Source organism: Phocoena sinus, chromosome 12 (genome assembly GCF_008692025.1).
Source record: "Phocoena sinus isolate mPhoSin1 chromosome 12, mPhoSin1.pri, whole genome shotgun sequence".
Taxonomy (NCBI): Eukaryota; Metazoa; Chordata; class Mammalia; order Artiodactyla; family Phocoenidae; genus Phocoena; species Phocoena sinus.
The window spans coordinates 57739609-57765508 of record NC_045774.1 but is presented as its reverse complement, the minus strand read 5'-3'; the positions used below and the strand labels follow the sequence as shown (position 1 = coordinate 57765508).

General features: G+C 36.3%; 1 protein-coding gene across 2 annotated transcripts in view; it reads right to left on the bottom strand.

Annotated features, from left to right (window-relative positions):
- Window positions 1-25900, bottom strand: part of ASCC3 (activating signal cointegrator 1 complex subunit 3) — a 366641-nt gene that overhangs the window by 94548 nt on the left and 246193 nt on the right. For both annotated transcript variants that reach the window (XM_032651063.1, XM_032651064.1), the window contains exons 31-34: window positions 9916-10053; window positions 9709-9829; window positions 8643-8775; window positions 4467-4592 (exon numbers count right to left, since the gene is read on the bottom strand). In XM_032651063.1, the coding sequence (XP_032506954.1) occupies window positions 4467-4592; window positions 8643-8775; window positions 9709-9829; window positions 9916-10053 (518 nt within the window). The remainder of the gene's footprint in view (window positions 1-4466; window positions 4593-8642; window positions 8776-9708; window positions 9830-9915; window positions 10054-25900) is intronic.

Below are 25900 nucleotides of genomic sequence, written 5' to 3'. Positions count from 1 at the left end.
TAGTTCTGTAGCTATTGGTTTCTCTTTGGTACTCTCCTTCAGGTCTTCTTTCAATGCCCAATTTTCTACTTTTCTATATCATTTTGATTTGATATGTTGCTTATAAATCATTTTTAGTGGGATTTAAAAAAATAAATCTGAGAATTTCTGTCTTTCAATAGGGAAGTTTAAATTATTTATAACATTTATGATTACAATTGGCCTTTTTAACGGTATGAATAGATCCTGTCAGTCCGCTGATTGAAAACCTACAATGGTTCTCATTTCGCCCAGAATAAAAATCAAAGTCCCTACCATGGTGTCTAAGCTCCCACATGACCAGTATGACCACTGACCACCCACATCTCTAGCTTTATCTCCTACTACTCTCCTTCCCACGCTTATTCCACTTCAGCTACACCTTCTTCTTGTTGCGCCTTCAATGCACCAGATGTGCCTGCTTTAGAACCTCTCCCATTCCCTTGGCCTGAAATGTTGTTCGCTAGATATTCATGTGGTCAACCTTCTTACTTCTTTCAAGTCTTTGTTCAGGTGTCAACACTTATTCTATGTCTACTAAGCACAACTTATCTAGTTCCCGTCTCCAATACATTTAATTTCTGATCAATATTCTCGGACAGTTTGCAAATCAGGCTAGATTGAGGATAGACTAAAAGAAGATTAAGCAGGTAAAGAACTAAGGAAATTAAGGGAGGAGAAAAATTAAAAAGCAAATTTGATATTTGAAGTCAACATAAGTAGATGCGGAGTGATAACATTAACTAAGGTAAGAAAGTGATACTAGAGCAAAATTTTGATATCTGATTCAGTTTTAGACATGCTGAATTTGAAATGATGGCGGGAAGTCCATGTGGCAACATTCAGAAGGCAGGTGGAGAAATAAGACTGTAACTTGGGATGGGGAACAGCTGGAATAACTTATTTTGGGTCTTTCACAGACAAGTGATATTTTAAATACAGAAGGGATCTCTAGAGAAGAACTTCCTAATATTACGCACTGAAAAGAGCACAGCATCACTTCTACAGTCTTCTTGCCCCAAAAGGCAGAACTTGAATTCTGGGATGAGAAAACTTCAGACAAACCCAGATTGAAGGATGTTCTACAAAATAATTGGCCAGGGTTCCTCTAAAGTGTCAAGGTTATGAGAGACAAAGAAAGACTGAGGAAATGTCACAGGTTGAAATGAATTAAGGAGGCAGCACAACTAAATGCAGGATACTATTAAAGTGGGTCTTCAGCAATAAAAGGGACATTAGTGGAAATACTGATGAAATGTGAATGAAGGCTGTAGATTACTTAACAGTATTGCATAAATGTAAATTTCCTGGTTTGGATAACTGTACAGTCATGTAAGATGTTAACACTTGAGGAAGCTGGATGAAGGGTACACAGTACCTGTTTGCACTATTCTTGCAATTAAAAAAAATCTCAAATGGTTTGAAAATGAAAAGTTAAAATTTTTAATTAAGAAAAGAAGATGCACACACAAAATTCAGTGTATCTGTGGATTCAATAAAGAACTATACTTCGCAAAAGAACTCAATTTGCCTCAGAGAATCATTCCCTTGTTTGCTGATCAGACAAGCTGACAGAAATGATTAGGTTCTAAGTCTCTAAACTAGAGTCTTTTTTTTTTTTTTTTGGCTGGGCCATGCAGCTTGTGGGATCTTGGTTCCCTGACCAGGGATTGAACTCGCACCCTTGGCAGTGAAAGCGTGCAGTCCTAACCACTGTACCGCCAGAAAATGCCCTAGACTAGAGTCTTTAGGATGGTATAGACCAGTAAAGCAACTGGAAAGGAGTACAAGAATAACAGCTCACTAATAACATTAATTTTTTCATAATTAATACAAAACTTAATTCATGTACTTGATTCCCAACATGACCCTGTGAAGGAGGTAGGCTATTACTCACTTTCCAGATGAAGAAAGTGAAGCCAAGAGAGGTGAAGCGATCAAGGTCACACAGTTTCTAAAAAGCAGTGCTGAAACAAAAATCAGTGTTCTGATTCCAAGTCAAAGCTCTTTCTATCACATTAATTGCCTCCATTCTTGTGATATAAGAAAAATGAATATATCTACAGTTATACACCGTGATTCTTCTCCCTCCAAAAACATAAAGAGTAGTAATTCACAAAACTTATGTTTTTAAGTTCTAGCTTTATCACAAAGTAGTTATGGGATACAAGACAAGTCACTTTAAGTTTCCAGCCTCCATTTCTTCAATACCAAACAAGAAGGTTGGACTAGAGTACACGTAAAGTCTATCCCATTGTACGATTCAACAATGCTAATCTGTGATCTGTTTACTACGGAAAATTTGTGGTACTGTAAGACTGTCTCATTAATTTTGTAGTCATTTTCCCAAATGAAATTTTGTACCTAATCCAGAGGCCTAATACAGTTGCGGAACTGAGCAAAACATCACCATATTCTCAAACTCCTACCTATGTAAGTGGAAATGTTGGCTGAAGAGAAACAAATTTCTTAAAGTACCAACTGGTAAGATTTAGTAAATTCATTTCATCATTTTCATCATGATCTCTCTGTTCAAGATCTTAACAATGGTTTAATATTTCTTCTTACTCATATCAGGAATGTCCCTCACCTTTGGCCTCCTTCCATTCCCCCCGCATCTGTTAAGGTCCTATGTGTCTTTGCCCTATTGTTAAAAAGCATCCTAACTGGTCTCCCTGCTATAAATACTTCCCCATTCTAGCTCATTCCCTACCACAGTGCTACAAGTACTGAAACAAAGCCAGTATTTATTAGAAGAAAACAAAAACACTAACTTGAAAAGATATATGCACCCCCATGTTCACTGCAGCAGTTTACAATAGCCAGAATACGGAAACAACCTAAGTGCCCATGGGATGAAAGAATAAAGAAATTGTGGTATAGACAAAGAATGGATTATTACTCAGCCATAAAAAAATGTAGGGACTTCCCTGGTGGCACAGTGGTTAAGAATCCACCTGCCAATGCAGGGGACATGGGTTTGAGCCCTGGTCCGGGAAGACCCCACATGCTGCTAAGCAACTAAGCCCTTGCACCTCAATTACTGAGCCTGCGCTCTAGAGCCTGTGAGCCGCAACTGCTGAGCCTGTGTGCTGCAACTACTGAAGCCTGCACGCCTAGAGCCCATGCTCTGCAACAAGAGAAGCCACTGCAATGAGAAGCCCACGCACCGCAATGAAGAGTAGCCCCCGCTCGCTGCAACTAGAGAAAGCCCGTGCGCAGCAATGAAGACCCAACGCAGCCAAAAATAAATAAATAAATAAATAAAATGTAATCATGCCTTGGAAACAACATGGATGGACCGCTAGGATATTATGCTAAGTGAAATAAGTCAAACAGAGAAAGACAAATAGCATATGATTTCTCTTACGCATGGAATCTAAAAACAAAACAAAACAAAACACCAAAGAACAGACTGGTAGTTGCCAGAGGCGGGGGTGGGGGTGGGAGAAATGGGTGAAGGGCTCAAAAGGTACAAAGGAAACAACAACAATAACAAAAACCTAATTTGGTGATGCTAAACTATATTTAAAAACTTCCAACCACAGCCAATAGGATCAGATGCAAACCCCTTAGCATGGAATACAGGCCCTTTACTCTCTGGTGCTTGGTCCACTTTCTAGGCAAGAAAATCTTCTTGCCTCACATTCTAAGCTTTACATCTAACTTTTGGCATTCTCTAGAGACTCTTTCAAGCCCTGAGGGCCTCCGCCCATCTAGTATTTTTGTGCCTTCCACCTTTTCCACTTCTGTTCCAGATTCGAGTTCTGGGTGAAGTACCACTTCGTCTGTGAAGCTTTCACTCTCACAGGCTTAAATACAGTCTGTTAGAGCACTTATGATTTACACTGTAATCATTTATGTCCATCTCCACATTACAAGATCAGCCCTTGAAGATAAGGGATGATATACACTCATCCTCATGCTTCAACGTCTAGTATAATATTTGATAAACAGGTGCTGAATGAAGATACAATCTATCCTGCCTGGAGTAAAAAGATACTCCATCACAACTCCCCCAATTTTATTTCATCTTGCAGGGTTCTTATTAACCTTTACAAATGCCTCACAAATTCTTCCCCCTACAATTTCACAGGCCTTATTCTTCTCTGAATTCCAACTGCACCCAAGTCAGCCACTACCATGTAATTTAGTTGAGCACATTTCTTAATGACATCAGGTGTCTTGTCTCCCTAACTACAGAGTGAACTCCTTGAGAACATTCTAAGTTAATTAAAATAAGCTAATAAAATGCACACCATTATTTTCTAATATATCATAATACATTGTGAACATATCAGAGATATTATCTGATTCTCTGGGCAAATTCCTATACCTAGGATGTCCAATGTTCTGGCATTTTTGATATGTACCTGAATTTAGAGATGATTACCTTCAAACATATTTTATTTTAGTGCAAAACAGAAAAATACTTGCCCCGCACTTACCTGGGGTTCATGATAAGACGTCGGAAAAAGTAAGTCCAGGTGATATAATCCATTGCATCTTGCTTAGATGTTATTGTACCACCAGCAATCTCCGCATTTAAATGGTCAGAGAGCACTCCTAATAAGCTACAGAGTGAACAAGACATGGGAAACATACATGAACATTAAATGAAAAACAACTTTTCTCACATAGTCAAGACTCAGATTTGATGTTCCAGGATACAGAACAAATGTTTGTGTAATTTGTAACTTTTGTATATAATTTTGGCGAAATAAATTGCTAGGTGGAAATAAACACAGGCTGACAGGAAGGGAGCTAATAACTTTCAGGGTGAGAAGATGAGAGCCGAGGTAAGAGCAGACGAGGGACGATACGCCTTGGAGAGCAGAGAAGAGTTACTGAGGCAGATGAAAGGAGAGCTGGTAAGAAAGGAGGGATGGTTAGGATAGAGCAAGGATATTCCCATCATTCATTCAGTGAATATTAAGTTCAGTCATATAAGACATAAATGTGCTAGGTGTTGTGGAATATACAGAGATGATCAGATGTGTTGAAAGACTGGCATAACAAAATGTTCATTTCAGTTTCTTACATAAATTACAAAAAAGGGAAGCAATGTCCAACAAAAGAAAAGGCCATGTAAATTATGATACATGGAACAATATGCAGGTATTTAAAAAGTTTTTGCAAAGGATGTTTTTAAGGATATAAGAAAATGGCCATAATAAATTGAATGAAAAAAAAAGTTGCGCTATTACTCTCCAGTCACCAGTGGCAGAGTATAAATCCATACAGCTAACTTGGAGGGCAACTTGACAATATCTATTTGAACAATCACCATGACCCGGCAATTTCACTTTTTCATTATCACCTGATAGGGAAACATTTATAGGTTAGGATAGGGAAGCAAAATACTTCACTGCAGCAATATATGTAAGTGTTAAAAACTAGAAACTCTCTAAATGCCCATTAACAGAGAAGTTAACATATAACTTCTGTATATGTACTCTGTAGAAATAAAATACTAATAGTAGTCATATCAAGGTACACATTTAAACCTTTTTTTTTTTTTGTGGTACGCGGGTCTCTCACTGTTGTGGCCTCTCCCGTTGCGGAGCACAGGCTCCGGACGCACAGGCCCAGCGGCCATGGCTCACAGGCCCAGCCGCTTGGCGGCATGTGGGATCCTCCCGGACCGGGGCATGAACCTGTGTCCCCTGCATCGGCAGGCGGACTCTCAACCACTGCGCCACCAGGGAAGCCCCACATTTAAACTTTTAATTAACTTTTTACTGAAGTACATATAGAAAAAAATTACATAAATTATACATGTACAACTCAAGTAATACTCACAATGTGAACACATCTGTGTAACCACCACCAAGATCAAGCATTACCAGTGCCCCAGAAGTCTTCCTTTTATGCTTTTTAGTCACTCCTCTTGCTCAGAAGGATATTTTGACTTTTATTTCTTTGCTTTACCTTAATGCAGTGGCTTGGATCTCTAGCACAACGCTTACTGGCAGTGGTGAAAACAACATCCCTGTATCATTTCCTATCTCAAAGGGAAAGCTTTCAATACTGAATCATTAATCATGATGTTTGCAGTAGATTTTTAGTAGAGACTCTTTATCAGATTAAGAACATTCCCTTATATTCCTGTTGGCTAAGAGTTTTTATAATTAATGGGTATGGAATTTCACCAAACGCTTTTTTTTTATATCTACAAGATAATCATATAATTTTTCTCATATTTTCCTGCTAACGTGGTGAATTATATTCATTTATTTTCAAGTAATAAGTCATCTTTGCACTGATACTGTAATTAGTTGCAATATGTTATCTTTTTATACATTGTTAGATTTGATTTACTCATGTTTTATTTAGGATTTCTACATCTATACTCATGAGAGACACAGCTCTGTTACATTCCTTTCTTGTAAATTTATCAGGTTTTGGAAACAAGGTTATTCTACTCTCATAAAATAAGTTGGCAAATAGTCCTATCTTTTTGACTATTACAGGAAGGGTTCATGTTCAATTTCATGAGTTCAATTTCTTCCTTAAATGTTATAAAGAATTCACTAGTGGAACGTCTGGGTCAGAAAATTTTTGTGGAAAGATTTTAAATTTCAGATACAATTGCTTTGAGAGATAAGAGGCTATTTAAATTTTCCATTTCTTTTTGTGTCAGTTTTAGTGATTTTTTAAAAAAAGCATTCTACCATTTAATCTAAAATTTAAAATTTGTATAAATTTTTTCATAATATCTTATTACCTTTTAGATTTCTTTTGTATCCTGATATTATGCTGTTCCTTCTCTCTTTTCTCTTGACCAGACTTAAAGGTTTATCAGTATTATTCTTCTTTTCAAAGAACCAACTTTTGGCTTTGTTGATTTTTTTCTAATGTATGTTTGGTTTCAATTCATTAATTCTTTCTCTTATCTTTCTATCTTCTCCTTTCTTTGAGTTCAATTTGCTAATTTTTTTTCAAATTCTTGAAATGCATATTCAGATAATTCATTTCTCACTCTTTTTCTTTTATTTTTAAAAAATTATTTATTTATTTGTTTGTTTTTATTTTTGCCTGTGTTGGGTCTTTGCTGCTGTGCGCAGGCTTTCTCTAGTTGTGGCGAGCGGGGGCTACTCTTTGTTGCAGTGCACGGGCTTCTCATTGTCGTGGCTTCTCTTGTTGCGGAGCACAGGCTCTTGGCATGTGGGATCAGTAGTTGTGGCTCGTGGGCTCTAGATTGCAGGCTCAGTAGTTGTGGCGCATGGGCTTAGTTGCTCTGTGGCACGTGGGATCTTCCTGGGCTAGGGATCGAACCCGTGTCCCCTGCACTGGCAGGCAGATTCTTAACCACTGCACCACCAGGGAAGCCCTTCACTGTTTCTTTTAAAATACATATATTTATGGTCATAAATTTTCTCTCAGCACAATGTTAGCTATCTCCCACAATATTAAATGTTTTTATATTTTCCAAATTAAAAAAAAGGAACATTAGAACTTCTAACACAGTAAAAAAAACTCAATAACTATTTACAGTATAAATTAGAAATATATTTTGTCCTTTGCAGTTAGAATATGGTAAAGGCGATTCAGTATATTAAAGAAGACTATGATAAAAGGTAGCAAGTGATAAATGTTAGGAATGAAAAATGTATAAATCTGACAGACAAAAGATTATTTTCAGCTGAGAAAATGAGGAAAGATTTCATAAAAGGGGTGGTAGTTACTGGATCCACAAAGAAGTATGTGATAATTCTGAAACTGGCCACTAGCCTAAATTATTCATTACCAATCCCTTTATTTTGGATATTTATTTATAGACTATTCTACAAAAACACACACCAAACTAACACTTTATTAAATGCTTACTATGTGCCAGACACAGTTCCAAGCACGATACCTTTGATCAGTACAAGTACCCTACGAGATGGCCAGTATTGCTGCTATCTCCATCTTACACACAGTGCACTAAGCTATTGAGGATTTAAATAACTTGCTCAAGATCAAGCAAGTAAGTGGTGGAGAGCTCAAATATAAACCCAGGTTGTCTTGCTCCAGAGTCAATGTGACTTAACAATGTACTTCCCTGCTTCTTTTTTTAAAAATAAATTAATTAAGTAATTAATTTATTTTTGGCTGCGTTGGATCTTTGTTGCTGCGTGAGGGCTTTCTCTAGTTGTGGCGAGTGGGGGCTACTCTTCGTTGCAGTGCGCTGGTTTCTCATTGCAGTGGCTTCTCTTGTTGCAGAGCATGGGCTCTAGGCATGTGGGCTTCAGTAGTTGTGGCACACGGGCTCCATAGTTGTGGCTCGCGGGCTCTAGAGTGCAGGCTCAGTAGTTGTGGCACACTGGGCTTAGTTGCCCCATGGCATGTGGGATCTTCCTGGATCAGGGCTCGAACCCATGCCCTCTGCATTGGCAGGTGGATTCTTAACCACCGCACCTCCAGGGAAGTCCCTTCACTGCTTCTTTTAAACAGAGTGTTTTTCTTTTATAGTGAAAATTATAATTTAAAGTTGTCTTATTGTTATAAATATATTGTTTCACTTCAAATAATTCTTTTGAACTAGAAGTTTTACTGATTTTCATCTAATACAATGTCAGCACAAAACTATCAACCTGCTATGACATAATCCATTTAAATTAATTTACAGCAAAATTTACCTTGACTCTACAGGGAAAGGTTCATAAAGAAATTTTTTGTAAAAGTCTTTCTTTATGTCATGAACCAGAATTACAGCTTTGCCTTGGTCATCAAACTGAGGCCTCCCAGCACGCCCCATCATCTGGAGTACATCTATAAGAAAGAGAACAAGAGGTATTCTGCAGTGTGGCATGTAGCACAAGAAATATTGATGGATTATAGCATGTTTCTACAACACAACAAAATAAAAGGGAGAAAAGTATTTTAAGACCAGGGATGCTCTCTCTGATGCCTACTACTGAGTTCCCTAATAATTAAATAATTAATTCACTATGATAGAAAATTGAGTCCCCAAAAGAGTCTTACAGTGTGTAAAAGTAAGAAAGATCAAAGATTCCTTTAGGTAAATGTTTAAAAATGCTATTTAAGAGTTATAACTATATAACTCTTATATAGGAAAACCTCTTCAGCAGAGTCATTTGCTTATTTTTCCCCATGAATAATGGATCCACTTAGGCCTCCTCTTCTTCCCATCCACTGTATAAAATTTTTCTTTTATACTGCAGGAGTCTCTGAGGTAAGTAATGATTGAGAAATGATACAGATTTTATATGCATTTATTGAGTTGAAATACACATTTGGCATATTTTCCTGTTCAAAACTCACTGAAAATGCTTTTATCAAGTTTTAAAATATGTTAATAGACTGTTCATGTACAAGTTATAGCAACAAGTGCTTTGGTTCTAGAAGTCCTGTAGGAAATATCATGTCTAGTGAGGGAGATTTAAAATTAAACATAATGTTTAAATTTAACTTATTAAGTCACTAATTCCTACTAATCAGTACTTTTATCTATTTATAAATTTAAAACAATTACTTGTGCCTTTGACATTCATTAATACACTGGATAAGTAAAAGTAAATAAAATGGCTTAATACTTTGGAGTAATATTTTTACTGGAAACAAAAAATTTATAATTTGTTCATCAGTGACATGTGACCAATTCTCTAAAATTTAATTCATGCAAATTCAAATTATTAACGCTAAAATAGACGTTTAATGTATTTGAAAATTTAAAAATATTACCTGTAATGGGGAAATCCACATATCGTCTTGTTTTTCCATCATAATATTCTGTTCCTTTAATAATTACTAAATGAGCTGGAAAGTTTACACCCCAGGCTAATGTACTTGTAGCAATAAGAACCTAAAAAATAAAAGATAATATCTTATATCTAACTAAAATACAACTTTTAAGTTCCTTTAAAATATCTGTTCATGGAAAAAAATTACCTGAACTTTACAATTTACAAATAGTTCCTCTACTGTTTTTCGGTCCCTCTCATGTAGTCCAGCATGATGCATTCCTATTCCGAAAGCAAGTGTCAGCTTCAGGTTGGAATCTCTTACTGTGCCAATGATATTCTCCATCTGCAAATAAAAACACAATTACAAGATGTCAGTGCATTAGCTTCACATTTTTCATTTTGTTTTTTTAATTCTTATGCTATATGGGCATAAAAATATAGGTCCCATCTGCAGTTATGATTAAAGTTAAATTAGTTGAAAAGAATATCTACTTAGTGAGAATGTATACTGTAAATTAATTAAAATGTAAACGTTATCCCTTTTATTTTTATGCATCAAGGAAAAAAATCTGTACTCATTACCCCTTATTGAGTAACAACTACTAAAATGCTATAATACTGCCTAAAACGTTTCGGCGTCTGTGTTGGTCTTGTTATAGAAAAGACCTCTATTTTTTGCCTCAGTGATAAAAATTAAGAAAGTATAGACAAAAAATTAATGGGAAAAATCAGTCATAATCCTACCAAAGAGTAGTCATTCAAATTTAGGCCTTCTCACTGAACTTAGTGACCCAGGGGCAAGTCACATACCTTCTCTGAGCCTCAGTTTCTTCATTTAAAAAATCAAACTGGTATATACTTTTGCTTACTTCTCATTTCTTTAATCAACAGTTCAGTTAAATACTTTTCATATTTACTGTTTGACTTTTTGGTAAATTATCTTTCCGTTTATTGAGTAGCCTTTTTTCTTATTGGGTTGTGATAGCTCTTTATGTATTAAGGGTATCAACCCCTTGTCCATCACATGGTATAAACTTTCATCCAGTTTTATAAGTACTTCATTTTATTTATTTAATTTTTTTACTTTATGGACTTAAAATTTTAAATTGGTCCCTTATTTTTTTTTTGCTTAGAAAACTTTTCCTCATCTTGAGATCAAATACATATTCACCTACTATTCCTTTAACTTCTGTTATAGTTTTATTTTTTACATTTAAATAATTAACTTGTAATTTTGTAATAGAAAGTATGGTAGAAATCTAAGTTTATTTTTCCTAAATAGTTAATTATTCTAGCAATATTGGTTAAGTACTTCCTTACCTTACTTATTTTAAATGCTAACTTTAGCATTCAGAATTCTTATACATTCCAGTTTTTGCATTTTAAAACAGATTGCATTTCCAGCCTCAGTTTAGCTCATTGAATTTTATATGTGTAAACAGTTTCTGAAACTTATATTTCATATATACTCTCAGAATATTTTATCACTTTCCATTCTACATGGAAAATTCTTAATGCAACAGAGATTTTATGGCAACGAGCAGCAAATCTTATTTTCTTACAAAACTTACTTCCTGTAAAGAACTAAACAGAAAACCCAATCTCTTTCTGCTTAATGATAGACCTCTACTTGTCCCTAAAGAAGATGACGACACTAGGTGCAGCCTGGGAACCTTCTTGGGCAACTCCCTGAGGGCAGCAATGCAGAGACCAAGTGGTTTGAGAATATATGAGCATTCAGAAGAAGGACATGTTTTAGTTATGTCTACAGCTTCATGACCACATCAGTAAACAACAGTGGAGAAGGAACTTGGAAGTAGGCACCAATACATGTATAACTATTATATGCCTGAAGACTGAGATAGAAGTTGGAAGAGTGACATTATTTTCAGACTTCATTTCCTTTTTGCCTTCTATTATTAATCACCTCGAATATACACAAGTATACCTGCAATACACTTATGCTCCTTGCTCTGCATAAACCAGTAAACAGTTCACAAAATCTCCATCTAGAGAAACTTCAGGTGGCTGCTGCCATTTTGGTAAAAATTCATAAGACAAACATATTCGGGGGGAGGGGTAAATTGGAAGATTGGGATTGACACATACACACTACTATACATAAAATAGATAAGTAACAAGGGCCTACTGTATAGCACAGGGAACTCTACTCAATACTCTGTAATGGCCTTTATGGGAAAAGGATCTAAAAAAAGAGTAGATATATGTATTTGTATAACAGATTCACTTTGCTGTACATCTGAAACTAACACAACGTTGTAAATCAATTATACCCCAATTAAAAAGAAAAAGACAAACATATTCATATAATGAAGCATTCCAACTGTTTTCATTCTTACTAATTTTATTTTCAATGGTTGGAAAAGTTTTCCAAGCCTTTTATGTGGTAAAAAGTTCTTTTACTCCAATAATCAAAAAATAAATAAAAAAGAAAGATGGAGTTTGGCTTTATAATAATTATTAATGTATAAAAAGCACTGCATAGACTAGGTAATATTTTAATAACATACACATCAGAAATCTTATTTACCCACTTTCCTGAATTGAATGCAATGTATACAGAATTCATTCTGTTTCATAGTCACAGTACAGTCACCTGATATTCCTGCATTATTTTCTTTACAATCTGTTTAGCAAGAATATGGAAATGTATTAATATAAATGTTGACTACAAATGTATGCTATAAACAAAAGTTACTGTCCTGTCTCATAAATTATGTTAGCTGTTCTCAAATGACTGCCTATCATCCTTTCTTCGTTCAATAGTTCACTGCATAAAATATCTTCAATTTACACTATCAAGAATAATTCATTATTCTTACTCTGACAATTAGTTTCGGGATTTTTCAGTTTCACAACTTAAATAGCAGTGTGTATGTATAACTTGTATAATTTGCAGTGTTCCATGGCAATGCCAATCATATCCAAAAAATAACATACCATTTACCATAGGAAAGCTGAGGAATCCTGTGGCAGGAGGTTTGGTGAGGCAGTAATATCGCGTCCTTTTGCATCAGGGAAGCCTGGCTGTTTCTCATTCCCTTCCCCCACTTTCACATAAATCAATGCATTAAAAAGAACTATTTGCCTATCTAAACTGGTAATGACCTAAAATCCTCACGAGGACAATCACAGAAAACAACTTCATTTATTACACAGTTACTGTGGATGAATTCTGAATTATTTGTACATCATAAAAAAAGCAAAATTTATAGTAATGTTACTCAATCATTAAGCATAAAATATTACAAGGACAGTCTGTTTAAATTTGAAAATATAATTTTTGATTAGATTATATGCATCTTCATCCTACACTTAAAATAGGTTTCATCTGGATCAAAAGAACATAATACAAGCAAAATTTTTTAGGAATTTAGGATAATGAAAGCTTAAAACATGATAATAGATATTATTTGTTGAGTACTTATTATGTGTCAGGCATTGTGCTTATCACTTTACAAAGATTATCACACTGAATCCTTTACATACATGTAGCCCTAAAGTAACACCTAATTCTTTTACACAACACACTATGCTTCAAGTTAAAAGACTCAGTGGCCTTGAGCACTATATAGTAGTCTTTCTCAATTCTGGTTCCCTGAGAGAACTGAGCCTCACAAAAAAATATCTGAATTGCCATCTTCTTAATTTTTCCAAGGATAGTTAGTACCATTCCAGATGGTTAGGAGAAAAGTTCATTTATTACATTCATTGGATGTCTTAGGACATGAAGGCTTAATTCTTGTTAAGAAAGGCTGCTATAGAATTTTAAAAAGAATAATCATGTAACTAACACACTTTGATAGAGGAAGTTTTAATTCCATAGTTCATTTCTGTTCAAGGAACATCTGCTGTAATGTGCAGGTATCTTTCCGATAAACGGTCCCTGAAATACGTCTGACTGTATGTTAGTTAAACCAAAAAATTTTTTCCGTATTATAAATAAAAACAGACCTATGCTCCTCCAAGCAGTGGTCTTTCTTTAGGGTGTGGGGGAGAAGGCACATATGTAAACTGTTGAACCAATTACTTTAACTTAATAGAAATTTTTTTTATATTTTAAATTTATTATACTCAAAAAGCTTTTGTAGAAAGATAGGATTCCATTTAAGTAGATACATTACTCTGTGCCTGAAATACATTCCAGTCAGAATATAATTCAGTGAGTTGATGACAATGCTGGCTCCAAAAGAAAGGAGGAGACCAGATTGGACAAGAATGAGCTAACAGATTGTGCAGCCCAGTTCTGTCCCTTTGAGTGTGATATATTGTTTCAAGATGCTAAAAACCCATACTTTCTCAAAGCGTATCTGTTGTGCTGGTTTTCCCATTTTCACAGAATCCTCATTATCAGAACTCTGTACTCTTTTCAAAGCACATCAGACTCAGACCATATGCCACTGAATAATGCTTATCAATTGTATAAAACACTCAATAAAAGATGTACCATACCGAAGAATAATGAAAGTTACAAAGACTTTCTTTTTTAAAAAAATAATTAAATATATCACATCTGGTACAGATGTTAAATGAAGTTAAAACATTTCCTCATAATTACTTTTATTCTTAAAATACACTTTTTATGATAAACCCTACAGACTGAAGGGGAAAAACTAAAATGAAAGAAACACTTTAGAACATTCTTTTGATCTACTAATAGGAAAAAAATAAAAAAATAAAATTAATTAAAGGTAGTAAGTTTCCAAACTTTACCAATACACCTCAGAACATATTCTCTTGCTGCCCCCCTGAAACCCAAAACAAGCACACCTCAAAGTAATTTATGATACTGTTAATATATAAATACATTTATAAATGATTAAAAATACAATTATATGAGAAGTAAATCTATAAATGAAATCTAAATAATAACATGTAAATCTTTGCTATTGTCTGCTAAATAAACACAATACTATTTTCAATGTCTGTTTTTAGGTTAGCCTGATTCTTAATAATAGCAATATCAAAACTGGGCTATATAGGGCTGAGATATTACAAATTTTTCCTTATTAATGTTTCCAACTTAATTCACTATGCTATTGGTAATTTTTTGAGTATACATTTTATGCTTATTTCAATTTCTGGTGAGTTCAAATTCCAAAACATTCTTGGAGAACATTTTCATACATCTCTGCTTTTAAAATGCAGAGAAAGCTGATAAAAGAGACATTATAGAATTGATTTTCTAAAGTAGCACAATTTTAAATGAACAAATACTATATTAATATGAATTAAATTTGTGAAGGACCACAAGCAAAAGATTATAAATATATGACCAAATTTTACCAGTGCTTTCAGCAAAAAGAATCTATCTGTTTAAAAGATGTTATTCAATGTAATAACACTTATTGAATATTTAACTCTGTCCCAGGCCTGTTCTATGTACATTAAATGTACTAATACATTTAATCCTCGCAAGACTCTTGTGGGGATAGATTATCATCCTTTCACAGATTAAAGGATGAGGCTCAGAAGTGAAACATCCCACTTGCAGTGGGAAGTCAGTACTGAACCCAGGAAGCCTGGCTCTAGTCCATGCTCTCAACCACAATGCCACCCTCTAATCATCACATGAATGAGGGATATTTCAAATAACTACTTGAAGTAATGACATCATCCACTTGACTTAGGGCTGGACCACATTGTTTTAAACGGTATACAAAAAACAGATAAGATTTGAAATAATGAATAATGTCCTAGACTCACACAGCTGGGGAACGCTATGCAGATGATTTGCAAATCTATTTCTTCTTTATTATTTGAGTATTTCTACTCCTACGCCTCAAAATGAAGAATACTTAAAATAACATTCTTTTCTAAACTAAGATATCACCTCTCATGATTGAGAACGGCACAGCTCTTGTTGGTTGCTTGCATTTGATATTTTAGCTACTGACTTCCGTCCCCGTCAAATGACACACACCCTTACTTTGACTTTTCCATCTTCTCTAGACAGTATGTTGTCCATGATGCCATTACTGTGCAGGACAGTAAAAGAACATTACTCTGAGACAGCCACTCTGTTTTTGACCTCCCACGCTCTGCTTACTTGCTTTGTGCTGTTGGGCAAGTCACTTAATTCTTCTAAGTTTCAGTTTCTGCATCTGTAAAATTGGGATAACAGGAACGACCCTCCCAGAGTTCATGATTAAATGGGATAAGTCTTTAGTGAACTATAAAGTACTTGATAAATATAGCAATTATTACTAAGCATAATAAGAGCTTTGCCTCTTTAGTCAATAGGACATATATGATATCAACTAAGACAAAATAAAAAAGAACAGTCTCCTATCTTGAAGTTGCTCTTAATTACACAAATATTCCATGAGACCCAACTCAGTTCAATGTCCAGTGTTCAGCAAATCTGTAGATAACGTCTGTTTTGACACTTAATATTCTGAGCCTAATAGTTTTCTTTATTGGGTAGTCATTAAGAGGTCTGAAGCTTGATCAAAATAGAAAGCACTTGGGGTGGGAGTTTTGTTATCAGGAGCTAAATCTATTTTAGTTTGATAAAACAGATTGTCCAAGTTGAAAATGTGGTTACCCTACATTAAACTCAACTTAATTTCTGATTTTTAACAATCTCCAAGTCCATTTTCAGAGCCTGGTACTAACTTCTTACCTACAGGAAGAGGTCAATATATATATGTTGAATGAAAAAGCAAATGAATCAAAGAAAGCTATGGTAAAATGTCAGTAGTAGAAACTCCACCAAATCTGAACTTGTGATCATTTTGTGTAAAGCTAGGCTATAGTTCATCTTTGTACGTCTATGAAGGTTTTACTTGTAATGAGGTTGGGTGAGTTATGTTTAGCTTAAAATGAAATAATTTTCAAGCATCAAAAAATTCCTTCAGTATTAAGCATGCGGAAATAACACCAATTCTACTTTTCATGAACGTGCTCCTCCTGTGTACCTATGCTACAGTTTTTCATTAATTCACTTTGAAGCATTGTGTAAATTTATAATTAGCACATTTCCTTAATTATATTCAGTGTCATCTGTGTGAGTCTTCTAGCCAATTAATTTGAATTAACAAGGTTTAACAATACTATGTTCCAAGGAATTCTTGTCTTCCATACTCCTCCGATTTTCATGTTATCCACATCTGGATTCTTTTCCTATCGTGCTTCAGTGAGAAAGCTATCCCCTTTCCTGCTTCAGATTATTTCCCAGCATCTACCTTCTCGTGGCACCGCAGACTTTAGAACACAACTCAAACATTGTGGTCCAGGACCTTCAGGGCAAAAAGCCTTGTAGGATTCTGTTTAATTCATTCCTACATGTAAGGGGGAAAAAAAAAAAAAAAGCTAGTTGTCTTTGATGTGCTTTTCTTTTAGCTACCTGGACCTTATTTAACAGTGTGGAAGAAGAAAGGGTTAGCCCTGCTGCTAATTGGACAGACACACAGAGGAGTTGAGGAGGAGAATATAAGTAAGACTGAAGAATAAAGTCTAATCTTCAGCCAGGGTTCTGCTTTCCCATCCCAGATATGCATCTCATGCAAGGTGTGAGTGATGAAATAAGCACAGTATTCTGAGCTTTCAATCAGTAAACCCGCTCAGAAGAAAGGGTGTTCCCTCTGCTCTTTTATCTTTCCAAGCAGGTTGGCAGCTATCCAGATCCCAGCACCATTCACCCTTGCACGTCAAACCAGATTGCAGAGTATTTGGCAGAAGCCAACGAACCACACTTGTTAGGCACTAAATTATAACTAATTAAATTACATAGAAAAGCTTCTAGAAGGAGTTGTATATGCTATTTGCTTCCATTTCCTTCCCCTCCCACCCATTTATTCCTCAACTCCTTCCAAACTGGCTTATGTTCACAACATGTCACTGACCCTACTTGCCAAGTTCGTCCAAGATGTCCAAGTGCTAAATCCCACCGGTGTTTCTCTGCTCTCATCTCACTCAGCTCCCATTAACATTTGATGTAGTCAAGCACTCCTTCCTTCACGAACCCCTCCTGTCTACAGTGTTCTAGGACACTGTGTTTCCTCACTGGCACTGCTTTCTCAGGGTTCGTTGCCAGCTCATTTTCTACCTAAGCTCACAATGAGAGAGTCCCTCAGGCCTGCCTTTTGATCTCCACCCTCTCTATCCGAGGGTCTCAGGTGCTCACCTGGGTTTAAAGGCTGCTTCTATGCAGATGCTCCCAAGTTCATATATCTCACATCCTCTGTGGGTTTTACAGACTTCCAACATTTAACTGCCTTGAGATCTCCACTTGAAAGTCTTGGAGATACAAATTAACATGTCCAAAATATAATTTTCTTTTCTTTTCTTTCCTTTTTTTTTTTTTTTTAAGCTCAGATCTGTCTTCTCCGTCTGTCTCTCTCCATCCTAAATCTGTCTCCTCCTTCCTCTCTATCCTACAGTCTCGGTTCTCCCCATTTCAATAAATGATGCTATTATTTACTCAGATGTTTAGGGTTAATAACTGGGGCACCATTCTTGATTCTTTTCAGTTCTTGAATCTCCATTTCTCATCTATTAGAAAGTCCTATTGCATCTAGCCCCAAATATATTTTTTCATTCCCACTGTTACCGCTCTAGGTGGCCCCTAGGTCACCACCATCGTTAATTCCATGCTTACTTCCACTTCAATTCATTTTCCACTAAGCAGCAAAAGTGATCTTAAAATGTAAATTGGGGTATGTAATTTGTTTAGCTTAAAACCCTTTAATGCCCTGGAACACTCCTCCCTCAGATACCTGCTTAGTTTGCTTCCTTGATTCCTTCAGTTCTTTGTTCAAAGGTACCTTCATCAGGGAGGCCTTCTCAACTTGTATTAATGTACAACATTCCACTACCATCTTTGGCATTCCCTATTCCCTTTAACTTGCTTATTTTTTCCCCCATGTGAATTATTACAACTTGACATACTTGCTTATTAGCTATCACTCCCACTAGAATGTTAATTCCATAGGGCAGGAACTTTACCTGACACCTGACACACAGAAGGAGCTCAATAAATGTTGGTCTAATAAATGAAAAAATGACTGTCTTCCCATAGTACTTTGAATAAAAATCCAAGCTCCTTAACCATGGGGCTATGGCCTTGCATGAGCTGGCTCCTGCCTGTCTCTCAAGTGTAACTTGTACCACCCTCCTCCTGCTTATGCGGCTCCAGCTCAACTGATCTACCCCACTGTTCCTTTAACATGCTGTCCCTTCACCTGAAACGCTGTTATCTTCTCTCTTTGTGTAGCCAGCTTGTTCTTATGCTTTGGTGCTCAGCTTAAATGTCATCTCTTTAGAGAAGTCTTCTCTGACTAATCTATTTAAAGAAGCCTCCCATTCCCCTATTCTATTCCATTTCTTATTGGTTTCTTCCATACAATTTTCATAATTTGATATCAACTTATTTATTTAATCATGCATATATTTTTAAATTTCTATTTTCTTCACTTAAGCTCTTTGAGATTTGGGATCAGTAAGGCTAACACACAGTGCTGGGTAAGTTGTAGACAATCAATAAATATATGTTAAATAAATGAATACTTTACAAATTCTCTTAAGAGCTACCTATTGATTTAAGTTAGAGCATTATTTAATGGATATTTTTGAGCAGGGAGAGAAAGAATTCCTGACTATGTAATACCAGGTAACCTTGCAACTGAAGCTGCTGATCACGAACTGGATGTTATCTGAGCTATCTAGCAGCACTCATCGTTATTAGAAATAAAAGGAGCTGATGGAAGAATATCATGAAAGGTGATCCATGAACCCTCCATGTGTGTGCCTATTCCTGCCATACTATCTCGACTTCAGCCTATGTACCTAGGCCCCATGGGGTATTTCTTATGTCAAATTGACTGAGGGGGAAAAAGTTCCAAATTCCAAATGGCTTTGAACAAGATTGTGGCACCATAAGAAGTACACTGATGTGATATTATGGTACTTTCACGGATGACTCTAAGGAAAGAGTAAAAGTTGAGTGTTAAGTATCTCCTTGTCACTTTCTTACAAAGTAGAGATGATGCAAATTGATGATCCATCCTTTGCTCTGTAGTTACTGGATTAGCCAAATGGTCAGGAGCTTGGCAAGAGTGCTATTGGAAGACAAGTGGCAAGAAAGGCAGAAGTTTTGTGTAGATGAACTTTTAGAATGGTGCTAGAATAAACAGCTACCTATATCCCATGAAGATGTTTACCAAAAAGTTAACAGCAGTGTGGAAAATGCTGTTAACAGTCAAGTGGGCATCTGAGGGTACCCAGCAGCTTCCCTCCCAGGCCCCAGGTCTTTGTGCAATGGTTTCACGTACTAAGTGGCTCCACGGTGGAAGAGATGAAACTCTGCCTGGGCTAAACACGGACTTCCTCTTCCTCAGGCCGACCCACTACTGCCACTGCTCAGTGCCCCATATGCCACCAACGCAGACAACCCTGGGCCCATTATAAGTACCTTCGTCATGGGAACAGACAGCTATCTAGTGGTAAGGGAATTATACTGGACCCTTTCTATCACAGAGGGGACATCTATTTGAGATGATGTCTAGAATGGACACTACAGATTTTGATTCTCCTATGCTGCCCATCATGTCCTGCCAGTGGCTTCAATGGTAGGATTACTGAATGCTTTATACATCTTCATGATATCCTGTATGATAATTTTTCTGACTGAAGAGCTCACATCATAGAGAAAGATTAAGACAATGGATGCCATGGGATCCACTGTTCCTATTATGTCTCTCATTACCCAGAAAGAGAAGGTTTTATAGATTAATGACTGAGTGGCAGCTGAGATACACTACTTTGGCAAGGTTGGTGTGTTATTTTGTAGGATAAGGTGTATGCTCTGAACTACGCAATCATTAAATGATGCTACTTCTCTCACTGCCAGAACATACAGTTCCAGGAACCAAGTAGTCAGTGTATGCCGATGTCTTCTGCAAACATAGCTAATAATCCACTTGGAAATTTTTTGTTTCCTTTCCCTATACCTCTAGCTCTTCTAGTTTACAGACAATATCCAAGGGATGTAACAATTTACTTGGAAGCTGAAACAGCCACAGGGCCATTTGAGGCCCTTATGCTACAGGGTGAGCAAGGAAAATATGATCCTGGTGTAGTTTAGGTGACTGACCCTGATGGAAAAACTGGGCTACTGCTATACAATAAGGGGAGGGAAAACTTTGAATGGACCTCAGAGAAATCTTCTCACATTTGGAAAATAAATCGAAGTTCTAAAAAACCCTATATACTAAGCATATATGAACATCCAATTTCCAGTGTCTCAGTAATGTGGGTTTTGGTAACTCCACTGGATAAAGAATCATAATTAGCTTAGGGGCTGGTTGAAGAAGTGTACAGGTGGTGGATAGCAGAGAAAATAAACCACAAATATCTTTTTAGCTCCCCAATCAGTTGCAGAAACAAACACTGTGGTCTCTACCCTTGCTATCTCATATACGTACTAACATATTCTATTTCTTTATTTATTTTAAAATTTATTTATTTTATTTTTTGGCTGCATTGGGTCTTCATTGCTCTGCGTGGGCTTTCTCTAGTTGTGGCGAGCGGGCGCTACTCTTTGTCACGGTGCACGGACTTCTCATTGCGATGGCTTCTCTTGTTGCGGAGCATGGGCTCTAGGCACACGGGCTTCAGTAGTTGTGGCACATGGGCTCAGTAGTTGTGGCTCACAGGCTCTAGAGCACAGGCTCAGTAGTTGTGGCGTATGGGCTTAGCTGCTCTGCAGCATGTGGGGGATCTTCCCGGACCAGGGCTCGAACCCGTGTCCTCTGCATTGGCAGGTGGATTCTTAACCACTGTGCCACCAGGGAAGCCCTGCACTAACATATTTTAACTAACGATATGTTACATTTTAAATAATTTCATTTCTCTTTCCTCTCCCTATCCTCTACTGTTGAATATAGCATGTGTTAATTGTGGGTAACTTTATCATTTAGTCCATTGGCTAGAGAATATTGAGAGAGGATTGCCAAAGAACCAGAGGGTGACTGGATATAATCAAGAGATCTAGGATTAATGAATTTAATGATGAAATTTTCAGTTGCCCCCCTTGGGGAGGGATGAGTGGATTTTGGTTATATGAGGGAGAATTGCATTGTTAGAAGAAATTTGTTTTTTTAAGTGTAGGTTTGGAGAGACTGTGTATCAGTGAGTTTGGACAAATAATAGACTATAGTGAACCTTCACTGCTTGTACCTACACTGTTTATAGACAGCCAGTACCTGAAAATCCCTCAGTAGAGGCCAAAGTGAAGAAGATATTCCCTATTCCTGCTGCATGCTAGAGATTGAAGTTCAGGCATTCAGATGTTTCTGTCTTGAAACTGAAGCTTGGGAGAGTGAGGCAAAAGCCCAACAATAGTTTGAGGTTAATGGTGGAAGTGGTGGCTGTCCAACTGAGAATTCAAGAGACAGGGCAGCACATGCCCACAAACTTTTGAAATCAGTGCAAGAAGTCTTCATAATGGCAAATACGAAAGGGCATTACTTTTGGGGTTTTCTCATTCTGCAGTATGATTTCATATCAGTGATCCACTTGAAGAGGATCTGCTTCCTAATACTTTACTTTAGGTAAAGTAAAGAGATTTTACTGGGTTAAAAAGTTAGATGGACAACTCCTTTTGTCTTTGCTGAGAAACAAAATACAACACATACATTCTTCCTTGGTCACATTCTCTTTCTCCAGCCTCTTCAGATTTGCCCTGGCTTTCTTTACTCCCCCACTGAACCTCTCCCCTCCCACCTCCACATCTAGGGACACTTTCTGACTTCACACCATTCAGTTTCAGAATGACTTTGATGCAACCCTCTTCCACAAGCACCTTGCTTCACAGCTGCCAGGATAACTGCTCCCATGCTTACTCTGCCTCCTTGAATGATCAAGTTGTCAACACTAGAGTCCTAACCAGAGTACTCATGACCTACCACAGAACACCAACCTGACACTGTCCAAGGAGCAGCAATAGGAATTGTCACCAAGTGTCTAGCCCCGGATATTACAGAAAATAACTCTTACAAAATTAAAGTGCTGAAAAGTCCTCCTAATTTAATTATTTAGGGGATTCAACAACGCACGGAAACACCTGCTTTATAGGAGGTTTTGGTATAATTAGAATGAATTTGCATAATAATTGGTTATAAACTCTCAGAAATTTTGATTTTAAAGGTGATTGCTTTTAGAGGCAGGAATAAAAACAAAGCCTGGGTTGTCTTATTCTTGAGATGGGCTTAGTGAAACAAAATGTGCAGAAATGGCAATTTCTAACTGTCCTATCTTAGCAGTGAAAGTCTATGAAACAGCAGAAACCATGCAAGTAAATTCTATGGTTTCTAATGAGCCTTGGTGATAGATTCTTGGGTTAAATAAAAACGAAACAAAACAAAACAGAGAGGTAGTTCTATATAATGGCTGAGCTGTCCAGAATTCCTTAGGTCTCATACCTTAAAATAAAAAAATAAAGAATAGTAGAGTTGTACTATAGTTGGGGAGAGCACATGAGGTTCACATTTGAGGTTCATGTGAGTCACATATGTGCTAAAGGCACAGCTCTTATATATATAAGCAAACATCCTAAAATGGATTCAATAAGTAGGTACCTTGCACCTTGACTTCTAAGAAAAGTCTCCATTAGGAACACTGTTAGGGATAAGACACAAGAAGAAAACAAAAACAAAAACAAAAAACAAAACTAAGCCTAGATAGATGCTGCACATAAACTAAACTGTCAATATTCCATACAACTATTTTTCAGCATTTGCCTTCAAGATACTGTTTAGACAAAACAGGGTGATTATTTGGGCACAATAATTAAATAACACAGGACAAGGAACTTTTAACAAAATTATTTTTTTTTTTTTTTTTTTTGCGATACGCGGGCCTCTCACTGCTGTGGCCTCTCCCGTCGCGGAGCACAGGCTCCGGACGCGCAGGCTCAGCGGCCATGGCTCACGGGCCCAGCCGCTGCCGCGGCATGTGGGATCCTCCCGGACCGGGACACGAACCCATGTCCCCTGCATCGGCAGGCGGACTCCCAACCACTGCGCCACCAGGGAAGCCCAACAAAATTATTTTGATTTTAAATGATCTTGAGTTATACACCTTGTATATGCCTACAAGTCACAGTAAGGAACTAATGATGAAACTTAAAAGATAAAATGATAACTTTCACTCTACTTCATGGAGTCATGTGATACTTTTTATATGAAGCTAATTTTGGGGTCATCTGTGGTTGGTCCTATGCAAGAACGCTTTGAAATATTAACTATTATTAGTTAACTAATATTAGTTAATGTATGACCATAATATACACAGTACCATCCAACAGGGGTACTAACCCTAAATGAGTCGTGAGATGTGGAAGGGGAGAAATATGTGACTGTTGACACTGACACTAGTGGGCTAGAAGCAGCATGTTTACTGTTCTTCAGGCTGCGTGAGATGAGAAAGGGGAGGTGTGCAGGGAGAAGGAGGACAATGCAACAGTTTTATTACCGGTATCAACTATTTTTTCATCATAACTCCAACTAGGAGCATATTTAAAAAAACTGGAAAAGTATTAGAAAAGAAAAATCACTGTCTACAAATCTATGGAGGGGAGGAGGTATACCTACATTTAGAAGTATTAGAAGGAATCACAAAGCCCATATAAACAGATTGTATCACATAAAATGCAAAAACTGCTATTCGAAAAAACAACTAAGATAAATGACATTCAGTGAACTACCAAAGTTTACTAATAAAGTAGATGAAAGATTAATACGTATATATAATCAATACATATACATGGAAAAAAGTGACATCATAAGGCATACCTCATTTTATTGTGTTTTGCAGATATTGTGTTTTTTTACAAATTGAAGGTTTCTGGCAACTCTACATTGAGCAAGTCTATGAACACCATTTTTTCAACAACATTTGCTCACTTCATGTCTCTGTGTCACATTTTGGAAGTTCTCTCAATGTTTCAAACTTTTTCATCATTATTATATTTGCTACAATGAGCTGTGATCAGTGATCTTTGATGTCACTACTACGACTACTGAAGGCTCAGATGATGGTTAGCGTTTTTTAGCAATACAGTCTTTTTACATTAAGGTATGTACATTCTTTTAAGACATAATGCTATTGCACTCTTAACTGACTATAGTATAGTGCAAATATAACTTTTGTTACGATCTAGGAAACCAAAAATTTCGTGTGATTTGCTTTATTGCAAGGTTTGCTTTATTACAATGGTTTGGAACCCAATCTACAATATCTCCAAGGTAAGCTTGTATAGTTTTAGGGGAGTGTGTGTGTGTGTGTGTGTGTGTGTGTGTGTATGTGGTATTTTAATTTGGTAAGGCTCCCACACAAATCTATAAGAAAAATCGCTCTGCTGCAACAGATAAAAGCCCAAAGGAATGAAGGGACAAAAAAGAAAAAAATTAAACAAATATATATTAAAAAAATGTTCGACCACAAAAAAATTAAGGCACACATAAACACTAAAGCAACAAGAAACATTTTATGTATAACAGTAAATTACAACAAATGAGGATGTAGTGAAACTGTTACTCTCATATACTGCTGACAATTCATACATCAATAGTGATAACTACAATTACTATTGCCCTTTTGGAAAGTAATTATCAGTGTATACGAAAAGCTATAAGAACGTCCACATTATCCGACCCACTGATTTTAAATTTAGAACTTTATACCGAGGAAATAATTCTAACAAAGAAAAACCTATAATAATAAAGATGCATAACTATTTAATTATAGGAGAAAAATACAATGGAATAGCCACGTAATAGAATATTATTAGGTAGACATAAAAGAATTTAATGACGGTTATTACTTAGTTAAAGGATAACAACAGGTTTTTAATTTTCACATACTTATCAGTGTTTTCTAAATTTTCAAAAATGATCACGTTATATAGTTTATAAAAAGTTAATTTTCCAAAATTGATTATAAGTTCCATGAGGGCAGTGAACACTCAAATATTAGAGAAATCTTAGCTGAATATTAAAATATGCATAGGTGATGATGTTAAAGGGAAAAATACAGGAATATGATGTAAAAAAAATATTTAGTGGAAAAATACTGGAAGAAAATCCATGAAAATATTAATAGTTTTAAGGTGGCAGTATTTATGCATTTTCTCTATCTTTTCCCCACATTTCTGTAATGTTATATGA